Consider the following 13257-nt stretch of genomic DNA (forward strand, 5'->3'; position numbering starts at 1 on the left):
AGCTCCATAGTGTTCTCCACCTTCACTCAGTATTCTGAACTTTAGCCTTTAGTTATCACACAGCTTAATACTTTGTACTTCCATAAAATGTCCTCCAAGTGGTAAAATTATGCACATCCTAAAAACAAAAAACAAACCTCTTCTGTTTGCTCTTTCTTTTGGAAAGCATGAAATAAAATTCAATTACACTTTGACTGCTCCAGCTTTACACAGAAAAGAACATCTGTTGATGAAAATGTGGCAGCAGAAGTGCACTATATGAAGGAGGAATGCTCAGAAAGGTAAATTCACTCCAGGAATTTAAGAAATCTTACAGAAGATAATTTTCAAAAGTTACCAACATTTGTTCTTGTGTTTTAAAATATGCCTCTCCCTCATATCTAGATTGATGAAGTAAGCTATTTAATAGCCCAAGAGCATAACTTCCATATGTCTATTGTAAGGTGGATGACTGAAGAAGTTTATGATCCAATATCCTCAGTTCTTAATGCCATTCTGTGTAATATTTCAGTTTATTGAACTATTTTTTTTGTTAACATCTATTCATCCTTCTGTTATCCTTTAAGACTGAACTCTGAATTACACTGAAATGTCCTGAGTTACGCGAGACAAAACTAGGTGCCTTGTGAGAAATAAGACAGTGATTATGGCATTAGTCACGAAAGAAACAAGACATTTACACTAAAAAATTTACAATTTATTGAGACTATTACAACAAAAAGTGATAAAAGAAAAAAAAAAGAGCGTGAATGACAATGCTTTAATTCTTTGATGGATTATATTTGAGATTTCATCTTTTCCATTTAAAAAAGAATTTTGTTTGTATTTCTGTACTTTATTACCACATTAAAATATATATTTTAAAAAGCCTGCTAGAATGCATACCAAGAAAATAAAAAGGTTTTGGCTTTTTACTATACAGTCATCTCAGCAGATGTTAAATGAGGTGGTAACTCCTTAGGATTGTAAAATCAATCTTATATAAGCTTAGAATTTAATTTTTGTGAAATCCAAAGGTTAAAACATGTAAGAGCTTTTGCAATAATACACAGACTTTAAAAGCTTTTGTTTTCTTTATAGTATCACATCAAAATCACACAGAAGACCCCAGTGATCGCTGGGAAATCTACCACAGTCTAATTTTTCTAGTCCAATTAAGTCCAAACTCCGTGGAATAATTTGTCCCCCTTCTGCTGCACTTCGGAAGAATATGCGATCAAATCGGAACTTACATTTGTAATTTGCATCCAGGTTAGAATTGCAGTTTGTGTCCCATGTATAACGGCAGTGCTCTGGTTTGCCCAAAAATTCCCATATGTCCAAAATATTGTTAGGTAAGCCACCTACTTGAGTAACCTAAAGAGAGAAAAATGGAACAACATTATACCCACTAATGCCTTTAATATAATATGCATGACAATCATTTGCTGAACCTAGAATTTAGATATTACAGCATATTGTTTTTCTGCACAGCACTGGCCACAACAGGAAATCACAACTATTAAACCACTATTTAGAATAAGATAGCCCCTCAAGAATTTCAGAAATATAAAAATATAAACCACTTAAGACACTGATTGTTCATGCTGCATTTTCCAAACCAAAGTGTCTGTAAGAAACCACTGCATTTTTAAGTGGCTGAACCTGATTAGTATTACTCAAGGCCTAGTGTTGCACAAACACCCTCAGATGGAACCCTGGTAACAATTTTTCAAAAGTGATCTTATTTTCAGTCCCTCCATTTTTGGGTGCTCAAATTTAAACACATAGGATCTGACTTTCCAGAAGTATTGAGCACCAACAGCTCTTGCTAATTTCAACTTGAAGTGTCGGTGCTCAGCATCTCTGAAAACTGAGCAACTAAAAATGAGAAATATCCTAAATCTGGGTGCCACAAAGTTACAGCTTGCACAACAGACTCTGTGTATTTCTTTAGAGGAGCAACATGAAGCCAACTGGGGAGGAAAAACAACCATTCCTTTTAATTGTGATTTCACTTCAGCTGTAACATTGCTCCAAAGTAGACATGCACAATCAAGCATAAACTACTACTTGGCAGCAACCTCACTTGTCCCACTTTCACGTTTTCACTTAATGGATAGGGACACTACAGGTATGTCTACAGAGCAGCTAGACACTCCTGACTGGACGTGCCAACCTACTCAGCCTTGTTTCATTACTGTGCAGATGTCTGGGCTCCAGCTGGAGCCCAAGCAATAGTAGCCTATGAGGTGGGAAGGTCCCAGAGCTTGGGTTCCAGCCTGAGCTCAGAAGTCTACACAACAATGAAACAGCTCCACAGGCTGAGTCCTGTCAGCTGGCATGAGCCAGCTGTGTGTTTTTCTTTGCTGTGTAGAAATACCCTAAGAGGCACGCCTGTACAAGTATGAGGGTAGAAAGCTCAACATCTCTGTCATGTATAACTGATTTATGGGAAAAGTCACTGTACCCTATAAAATGAAAGAAAAGAAAACCCCCAGTAGAGTTCACCATGGTGGTTTGTCCTCAAAATAATTCTAAATGGTTTACCGCTATTCACCTCGTGGTCTCTTAGGTTTGTATCCCCTCCAAATATAATGGTAGTTGACTCCGATGCCTCCTGCATTGTCTTTAACACCTGCCTCAGTTGGTTTAGGCGTTCCTTGGCATGACCCTTTGTGCTCTCTAGATGGGAAGTCATAAGGCAGAGTTCATTACCAGATATATTCACCTGTTAGACAAAGAGATAAACATTAAATCATATGCCATGGAACAAAGTTGAAGGCCAAAGACAAAACGTACTGTTCAAATATTGAATAGAAACATTCTTCTGCTTGTTAAAACTGCTGTTATACAGAATAGAAGTGATTGACAACTTGATATTGGGCCTCTCTAATTCTACCGTCATAAGTGAGGTTTTTGACAGTGAATGTGCTACTAGCAGCAGGCTTAAACATTGATTTTTAACTAAGAATTCAAATCCGGTTCAGTTCACAGCTTATATATGGCAAGAAGTCCTCCTCACCCTAAAATCTTAAAATTTTGCTGAGCAAGACAAGGTCAACCTTGTTTAGAGTTCCTTTATGAAGGCAGAATTTTCAACTTTTTATTTCAGAGCCGTGCTAACTACTCCATGCTTAACGCTGAAGGTGGCTTTCGGTTAAAAAGCCAATGCTGACTTCTACTCCAACCCAAGTGAAACAAGTCTTCCGAAAATTTAAAATGTATTATCTTATACTAAGGTAGAATATTTTTCTGAAAAGTCTGAGGTGTATATACAACTATTTCGAAGACAGAAAGGTTGTAAATATGCATCAGTAACAGAAGGGGAAAAAATTAACAAGATGTAGTCTAAAAAACCAATACACACCTGCCTATCAGGAAAGTCAAAAGTTTAGGTTCTAGTTTACATTATCTGGGTGGTTTTCGTTTTCTTAAAAGTATATAAATGCAGAGCTAAGGTATCCCAAATAATCTAACTTTACCCTTCTTTTCCTACCATCCTATGCTCCCTCTGTGTAAAAAGATCATGTCTGGCAAGTATGAAGGTTAAACACTTTACTTTGGTGGTTTGATAAAAAACACTGCAGCATAACTTTGTTAGAGACTAAAAATCAGAGACTGACCCATGGACACTGGATTTATGTCTTACTACAACCATCTATAACCCACCAACCACTGGCCCCCCTCCAGCTGCCTATCCCCCTACTTCTGAAGGGGTATTAACAGGCCACTTCACCATGAATGGTCCCTTGAAATACGTGTTATCTACTTATGCTAAACAATCTGTTCCACCTTATACTTAGCTATGACACTCTGAGTATGTCTATACTGCAATTAAAAACTATGGCTGGCTGTGCCAGCTGACTTGGGCTCAGGCTAATGGGCTGTTCAATTGAGATGTAGACAATTCAGGCTTGGGCTCCAGCCCAAGCTCTGAGATCCGTCCACCTTGCAAGGTCCAAGAGCTCTGGCTCCAGTCTGAGCCCAAATTACACTGCAACGAAACAGCCGTGCAGCCTAAGCCCTGCAAGTCTGAGTCAGCTGGCACTGGGTATGTCATAAACAGATAGATAAGGGTTAATGTCTCTTTTACCTGTAAAGGGTTAACAAGCTCAGTGAACCTGGCTGACGCGTGACCAAAGAACCAATCGGGGGACAAGATACTTTCAAATCTTGTTGGAGGGAAGTCTTTGTTTGTGCTGTTTGTTTTGTTTTTGTTCTCTCTTGGGACTAAGAGGGGCCAGACGTGCAACTGGGTTTCTCCAATCTTTCTAAAACAGTCTCTCATGTTCAAAATAGTAAGTAATAGCTAGAAGGCGGATTAGTCTTCTGTTTGTTTTCTTTATTTGCAAATGTGTATTTTGCTGGAAGGATATTTTATCTCTGTTTGCTGTAACTTGTATCTTAGGCTAGGGGGGAGGGAGTCCCTCTAGTCTATGTATAAGCTTAGACCCTGTAAATATTTTCCATTCTGGGTTTACAGAGATAGAAAAAATAAAAATTTTCTTTAATTAAAAGCTTTCCTTTTCAAGAACCTGACTGATTTTTTTTCCCTTGTGTAAGACCCAAGGAGATTGGGTCTGAACTCACCAGGGAGTGGTGGGAGAAAATCTGGGAGGGGGAAAGGAGGGGGAATGGTTTATTTCTTTGTTTTAAGACCCACGGGGTTTGGGTCTTGGGTCCCCCAGGGAAGGTTTTGGGGGGACAGAAAGTGTACCAAAACACTATATTTTTGGTTGGTGGCAGTGCTATCAGATCTAAGCTAGAAATTAAGCTTTGAAAGGTACATGCAGGTCCCCACTTTTTGGATGCTAAAGTTCAAAGTGGGAATAATAGCTTGACAGGGTAGCCACGGGTTGTTAACTGCAGTGCAGACATATCCTCTGAGTATATTTGCCAGACCTGAAGAAGAGCTCGGCGTAAGCCTGAAAGCTTGTCTTTGTCACCAACAGAAGTTGGTCTAATAACAGAAATTACCACAGCCATCTTGTCTGTCTAATATCCTGGGAACAACACAGCTACAACACCACCGCATATTGCAGGTGGGGATAGATTAGACCTTGTATACTTTGTAGTTCTACCAGCAGTTGAGGACAACTTAATCTATACCTATTTTTGGCTTACTCAGACTAAGGGCAAGAGTATTTGAGATTTAAGAAACCCCCAGCAGAACAGACTTACCACAGGATTGGAGTTTAACCATTTAAATGGCTAAACAACAAATAGTGTCTGATGTGGGGAAAATTTAATGAAAAGGTGCAGTGGAATTTCATAGATCTTTGGTATATATATGAAACCTAAGAGGTACAACACTGTAGGTCTCCCTTGTTACGGGAGGGTTAAATGAGGGATAATCTCTGAATAGATGACACATGGTGGGTTGATAATGGTACAAGAAAATGGAGTAATGTGACCTATATAATACACAGTTGTTCGGGTTACCATGATTTGTTAAAAGCACGGGTATGTGGAAGAGAGTACAGTTAAAATTGTTTGATGCATCCTTTTAGTGTTTTTATAGGAGACTTCAAATGTAAATGCCCTACTTTTCAAGTTATTTTTTCTCTTAAATTATGATGACCTGTTGATGCTTTTTCCCTTCAAATTTAGTACCCATATTTACAACTTTAACTCCAGACTAAAAGATTTGCCCCCTTAAATTAGACATTCAACTGCTTTGTAACATATAGTGACCCACTTACATGCACAACTAATAGATTTCTCATCATTGAGGTTGTTGGGAAAGGTATTATTTCTTGCCTTAAAAACTTCACTCTTGATTTTTTCAGCATTACGGCAGTGAAATAACCATCTATATTACCTAAAGAGGAGTAAGGAAATGAAATAAAAGTTCAGTGCTGCATGAACTGTATTCATCTATCCCTTCATACAGAAGAATTATATATTTTCACAGAGATCTTTTCAGGGTGCACATTTCCTATCCTAATCCATACATGTAGCTATTTTCATTAATAGTAAAGGATACGAAAATGAATTAATTTTGACTCTGTCCTTAATCTTAAAATCTGCCTTTCTAAAAGAAAAAAAGCCAGAAGAAAGTGACAGTTAATATATTCATTTATAATTTGCATCAAACTAGATTCCAGAATTTAGAAGCCAAGGAAATTCATTTCACTGATTCCTTCCCCTACTTTTTTTTCCTTTCAGCTTCTACCAATGGTGAGAGGGGTATTAACAAGCTAGCGAGTAGAAAATAACATTTCTTGCTGCTTCTATCCACTTGAAGCAGACTTCTCAATTTTTTAGGCCTTCCTTTTTTACCTGGAATGATTGTGTAACTGACTGCTCTCTTCTGTAGGTAACTCAAGTATGGTGGAATAACCTCCTGTAAAAACACCACATCTGGACTGTATCTGAAATCAGCAAGACAAGTTTACGATATAACTTTTAAAACAGACACAGTTTTTCACATTGTAATGACAAATATAAAAAGAATAAGGTTTTGGGTGTAGGGTTTGTTTTTTTTAAACATGTGAAGTGGCTACAATGGTTTCCAAAGAAGCTCTGTCACATTTGTTGGCATTTAAACATGCCACCATATTTGGAGAGAAAAAATAAGATTCAAACCTGTATTTTACCAACAAGGTACTAAAATAAGGGGGCCTCATTTCCTCACGTAGATCTGGATCTCACAGCATCTGTCTAATTTTATGCACATGAGAGAATTTAAGTTAGTGACGGAAAATATAGCTTCAGGGCACATTTAGAAGTCCTAAGATTTCTAGGAGAGTCTAATTAAGACACATCACCTTTGTGATATCAACACCCAATATCTCCCTGCCCAAACTGACAGGTAAAAGGGCAATTGCTCTTCTTAGCCTTGTCTACACTAGATCTTTTTTTTTTAAATCTTCTGTTGCACTACTATGGGTGGCTCTCCTGTTACTAGTAACACTGGGAGCATTCATGTATACAGGACACAGACAGCAGCATGTCACTGTTTTTATGTAAACATGCTCTGAGCAGGTAGGGGGTTTGGTACTGGGATAATTTGCATGAAGGGAAAACAGGGCCTTGTTTATCCATGAAAAATTGCACCAGTTTAGTTATCAATTTAAAACTGTCCTGATAAACCAATTTAAATGTATCTAAAGGGTTAATTTGTTTAAATTGGTTTAGTTTGCACTGCTAAATTACAATATTAAAGATAATCCTTGCCTATATTGGTTACACCTGTGTGAGCGTAATCCAGCCATTTTACGGGTTTGCATAGATTTCACTAAAAATAATCATCAACTCTGTCATTCTAGTGTGTCTTCACAATTTTTACTGCATTCTACCTATCCTGCAAATTTTAGGTTTTAAATTTTATACAAATGGTTCTAAAGTTATCTACTGCAAAGCCATCACAATAGACCAACTGAAGACTGTTGAACAGCAGCATTTTTAAGGTGGGAACTCCCTGTTCCCAACCCCACTCACTTTAGCAAAGAATAAATGTCTCTGATGTAATGAGATTATTTAGCTGCTAACATTTTAAAAAGAATATTGAAAATAAATGCAACCCCCATGTTTCATGTTCAGATTGCACAATTCAAATTACAAGTAATATGGAAACAAGAGAACAGTAAGGTCAACTCAGCCACTTTATATGTAATCAGGATTTTGTATTCCTGTTTTTCCTTTTGTGAGTGACCTTTTTATGCTTTGTCTTAGACTACACACCATAAAATAATGCAAGCTGTGCAACATGGTCAAGTTAATACTGTCGCTGGAAGCATAGCATTTGCATTTCCTAATGTTAAATCTATTATTTCAACCTCTTGACTTATTACTATAGCTAGATATTTTAAATATAAGCATTAATTGCTATTAAAAGTTATATGTTACAGTGACTAGTTGGCAAAAAGGCTTTTTAGTACCAAAGCCTGCATATTTTGGGAAATTAGGTTCAGAATCTCTTTTGGCCAACCAAATTACAGCTTTTAGTCAAACTAGTTTAGGATTACACATATCAAATTTCTGTATTATAGTATTTCTGTATTCGGTGCTTGGATACACTGGGGGTATACATCCTATAGACACTTCAAATACGATATGATACTTCAGAGTCTAAATGTTAAACTGACTTATAAAGGAGATGATAATACTTACAATGCTAAATAAGAGCAGACTCCTCTAGCTCTGCCTTGTTGATTTCCCAGATCCAGACCATCAATATTCCAGGTAAGTAAAGAGAACCTGCTATCATCTTCTTGTTGCCTGCAGTCTGAGTTGTTGACTCCAGAACTACTAGTAGTAACATCAGTAGTCAGGTCAATGCTAGAAAGAATATTTAAAATTTTGCTTTCAGTAAACAGAGCATTCCCCTGCAGTAACTTCCATCAAGACATTTTTAGACCTCCCCAACTAAAAACCTATTATTGAACATAATGCAAAAATTAACATGAATTAATCTCTAATTTAAAAACACCTAAAATAAATACACTGACTGAGAACATATGCATCAATCGCCTGGTGAGTTTAGTATACAGCTGTAATTAATTTTTTTCATTGCAGACAAGACAAAAGGACTTGATTCTGATTTAAGTTACGCTGGTGGAAACCATCTTGACACAATTAATTTAAATTCTCTCCACACCTTTTAATCACCAGGGAGAATCTCAGGATACATGAAAGTATTTGAGCAGGTTTAATACTAGAAAAAGAAATAATGGGCACCTAGTTTTATATGTCTGTGTTCTGAAGCTACTTTGACTTCTCTGTGTGTACGCACCTCCTCTAAAATATTAATGACTGTGTATTTTGCCAAATTTTTTTATTTTATTTTTTTGGAAGAAGCACCCTAGTCTACTGTGTTTCAAAGATTAAGGTCCTGTCTACACTACAAACTTTACTAAGATTAACCAACATGCTTCTACAACGTGGTACACAGACTGTGTTGCCGTATCACTTGAGTTTTCTTGTGGGATTGGGAGCAAACTGTGTTCAAAACCTTGTTAATGAGGTGTGCTCCAATTCAAGTTCCTGTAGTAAAGCTGTAGCACAGCTTGTCCCCCATCAAAACTGGCAAGACAAGATCAAATGGTCTTTTAGGAAAGTTGGGGACACTATGGGATTTAATCATACTGCTTAGGCACAACAAATTTATTGTCAAGATAGGACCTATAACCAAAACATTTCCTCTCTACAACTTTTAAACATTAGTAAGTTATGCACTGTTGCCATGCTTAGCTCTTTAAAGATAAGATAATAAGATCCATGCCTTAAGGAGCTTCAATCTAAACTGGACAAAAAGAAAAGAAACCAGAGGCTGTGGGTACTCCAGGGATATGACAAAGTAAATAAGAGCTATATTGGGCATGCATTTCCAAGACTTCCCTGCCAAGATTAAATGTTATGGTTATACTGTAATGTGAACTCATATCACCATCCTTTTAATGTAGCTATGAGAACATGGGTGTTTGCTTAGTGGTGGAAAGCTAACCAAAGCAGTGTATTTTCTAAAAGGACTTGGAATAGGGAGGACATCCCAGACATAGACTATGTCTGTAGTAAGATTTTTCTATTAATATTCCCCAATTCAGTTCCACTAGTGGAAGGTAAATGCATGCTGTGCTCCTGCTGCCAACATGTGCTCCATCTACACTAGTCTAACAACACTGAACTGATTGTGAGAAATTTTAGCAAAAATTTATCAAGGCTTTGTCTACATAGGAAAGTTACACCAGGATAATCTCTTATGTGAATTTAGATTGACATAGTTAAAGTAATGACTTATGTGCCTGACCAACCTGATTGCCTTCTATACTGAGATACCTGGCTCTGTGGATATCGGGAAAGTGGTGGATGTGATATATCTTCATTTTACCAAAGCTTTTTATACAGTCTCCCACAGTATTTTTGCCAGCAAGTTAAAAAATAGTATGGATTGGATGAATGGACTACAAGGTGGAAAGAAAGCTGGCTAGATCATCGAGCTCAATGGGTAGTCATCTACAGCTTGATGTCTAGTTGTCAGCCGGTATCAAGAACAGTGCCCCAAGGGTCAGTCCAGGGGCCGGTTTTGGTCAACATCTTCATTAATCAAGTATCAAAGGGGTAGCCATGTTAGTTTGGATCTGTAAAAGCAGCAAAGAATCCTGTGGCACCTTATAGACTAACAGATGTTTTGGAGCATGAGCTTTCATGGGTGAATACCCACTTCATCAGATGCATGTAGTGGAAATTTCCAGGGGCAGGTATATATATGCAAGCAAGCTAGAGATAAGGAGGTTAGCTCAATCAGGGAGGATGAGGCCCTGTTCTAGCAGTTGAGGTGTGAAAACCAAGGGAGGAGAAACTGGTTTTGTAGTTGCCAAGCCATTCACAGTCTTTGTTTAATCCTGAGCTGATGGTGTCAAATTTGCAGATGAACCGAAGCTCAGCAGTTTCTCTTTGAAGTCTGGTCCTGAAGTTTTTTTGCCGCAGGATGGCCACCTTAAGGTCTGCTATAGTGTGGCCAGGGAGGTTGAAGTGTTCTCCTACAGGTTTTTGTATATTGCCATTCCTAATATCTGATGTGTGTCCGTTTATCCTTTTCCGTAGAGACTGTCTAGTTTGGCCGATGTACATAGCAGAGGGGCATTGCTGGCATATGATGGCGTATATTACATTGGTGGACGTGCAGGTGAATGAACCGGTGATGGTGTGGCTGATCTGGTTAGGTCCTGTGATGATGTCGCTGGTGTAGGTATGTGGGCAGAGTTGGCATCGAGGTTTGTTGCATGGATTGGTTCCTGAGCTAGAGTTACTATGGTGCGGTGTGCAGTTACTGGTGAGAATATGTTTCAGGTTGGCAGGTTGTCTGTGTTCCTCGCCCACAGACAACCTGCCAACCTGAAACATATTCTCACCAGTAACTCCACACCGCACCATAGTAACTCTAGCTCAGGAATCAATCCATGCAACAAATCTCGATGCCAACTCTGCCCATATACCTACACCAGCGACATCATCACAGAATCTAACCAGATCAGCCACACCATCACCGGTTCATTCACCTGCACGTCCACCAATGTAATATACGCCATCATATGCCAGCAATGCCCCTCTGCTATGTACATCGGCCAAACTAGACAGTCTCTACGGAAAAGGATAAACGGACACACATCAGATATTAGGAATGGCAATATACAAAAACCTGTAGGAGAACACTTCAACCTCCCTGGCCACACTATAGCAGACCTTAAGGTGGCCATCCTGCGGCAAAAAAACTTCAGGACCAGACTTCAAAGAGAAACTGCTGAGCTTCGGTTCATCTGCAAATTTGACACCATCAGCTCAGGATTAAACAAAGACTGTGAATGGCAACTACAAAACCAGTTTCTCCTCCTTTGGTTTTCACACCTCAACTGCTAGAACAGGGCCTCATCCTCCCTGATTGAACTAACCTCCTTATCTCTAGCTTGCTTGCATATATATACCTGCCCCTGGAAATTTCCACTACATGCATCTGACGAAGTGGGTATTCACCAAGGAAAGCTCATGCTCCAAAACATCTGTTAGTCTATAAGGTGCCACAGGATTCTTTGCTGCTTTCATCTTCAGTAATGATCTAGATGATAGGATGGGTTGCACCCTCAGCAAGTTCGCGGATAACGCTAAGCTGGGGGGAGAGGTAGATACGCTGGAAGGTAGGGATAGGGTCCAGTGAAACGTAGACAAACTGGAGGATTGGGCCAAAAGAAATCTAATGAGGTTCAACAAGGACAAGTGCAGAGTCCTTCACTTAGGATGGAAGACTATCATGCACTGCTACAGGCTGGGGACAAACCGGCTATGTGGCAGTTCTGCAGAAAAAGACATGGGGATTACAGTGGATGAGAAGCTGATATGAGTCAATAGTGTGCCCTTGTTGCCAAGAAGGTGACAGGTGCATTGGGCTGCATTAGTAGGAGCACTGCCAGCAAATAGAGGGAAGTGATTATTCCCCTCTATTTGGCGCTGGTGGGGCCACACCTGGAGTACTGCATCCAGTTTTGGGCCACCCAGTACAGAAGGCATGTGTACAAATTGGAGAGAGCCCAGCAAAAATGATTAGGGGGTTGGGGCACAGGACTTACAAGGAGAGACTGACAGAACTGGGGTTATTTACTCTGCAGAAGAGAAAAGTGAGGGGGGATCTGATATCTGCCTTCAATTACCTGAAGGGGGATTCCAAAAAGAATGGAGCTTGGCTGTTCTCAGTGGTGGCAAATGACAGAACAAGAAGTAATGGTCTCAAGTTGCAGTGGGGGAGGTCTCGGTTGGATATTAGGAAACACTATTTCACTAGAAGGGTGGTGAAGCACTGGAATGGGTTACCTAGGGAGATGGTGGATTCTCCATCCTTAGAGGTTTTTACGGTCAGGCTTGACAAAGTCCTGGTTGGGATGATTTAGTTGGTGTTGGTCCTGCTTTGAGCAGGGGGTTGGACTAGATGACCTCCTGAGGTCCCCAACTCTGATATTTTGTGATTCTACAGGTGTCGGTATCTATGCTGTTGTGCAGGGATATATGAAACAAACCGGACTCGGGCAGGCAGCTCACTGATACACACACGATGCACGGGAGGGGGGCTATCAGAGCCTGAGAGCCTCACACAGGGGTGGATTTTGAGACTCGCCCCGCCTTTGGGAAGGGGCTTCACGGCGGGGGACGAGCAGCATCAGCAACGCTAGAGAAGCAGAACCTGGCCGCGGAGCCCCCCTACAGCTGCAACGCGCCGGCCAAGGGGCAGTCAGGCAGATGAGGCGGGTGCTGGGCCAGGGCTCGGCTGTCACCTTCCCTGCGAGCTTGACCCCGACCCCCACAGCCCTCCGCGGCCTCGCTCACCAGGTCTCCGTCGGGGCCCGGGCCGGGGGGCTCCCGCCCACATCTCGCTGCTCCCCGGGCGGCTCGAAGTAGGAGTTCAGCGCCCTCTGGAAAGCAAAGGAGCGGGAGTCAGGGCCCGGCGCAGCAGCAGCCTCCAGCCCGCCCCGCACCCGGACCGGGCCCCACCTGCATGTGCCAGTCGTTGTCCGCCAGGCAGCAGCGAGCCAGGGCCAGGTCACTGCTGGTGATGGAGGCGAACTCGGCGCACAGGAGCTTCCTGCGTTTCGCCAGGGGCAGCGTCTCCACCTCCTCCTTCTCCTGGGGCCGGGGCAGCGCCTCCACCTCCTGGGGCCGCGGGGGCGGCTCTGACTGCAGACCCCTCTCCCCCTCGGGCCGCTGCTCCAGCGACCCTTCCGCTGCACTGTCCCCCTCCATGGCCCCGCGTCCCGCACAAACCTCCACCGGCCTCCCGGCCACCCC

General features: G+C 41.0%; 1 protein-coding gene across 1 annotated transcript; it reads right to left on the minus strand.

The window, feature by feature from the left end:
- Positions 1 to 675: 675 nt before the first annotated feature.
- TDP2 (tyrosyl-DNA phosphodiesterase 2) lies at positions 676 to 13256 on the minus strand. Its single transcript, XM_030552545.1, has 7 exons — positions 12964 to 13256; positions 12799 to 12884; positions 8098 to 8265; positions 6265 to 6356; positions 5685 to 5803; positions 2540 to 2710; positions 676 to 1356 (listed from the first exon to the last, which is right to left on the minus strand). The coding sequence occupies exons 1-7, from the start codon at positions 13210 to 13212 to the stop codon at positions 1075 to 1077; spliced, it is 1167 nt and encodes a 388-aa protein (XP_030408405.1). The 5' UTR covers positions 13213 to 13256; the 3' UTR covers positions 676 to 1074.
- Position 13257: the final 1 nt, after the last annotated feature.

This window comes from Gopherus evgoodei, chromosome 2 (assembly GCF_007399415.2).
Source record: "Gopherus evgoodei ecotype Sinaloan lineage chromosome 2, rGopEvg1_v1.p, whole genome shotgun sequence".
Classification (NCBI taxonomy): Eukaryota; Metazoa; Chordata; order Testudines; family Testudinidae; genus Gopherus; species Gopherus evgoodei.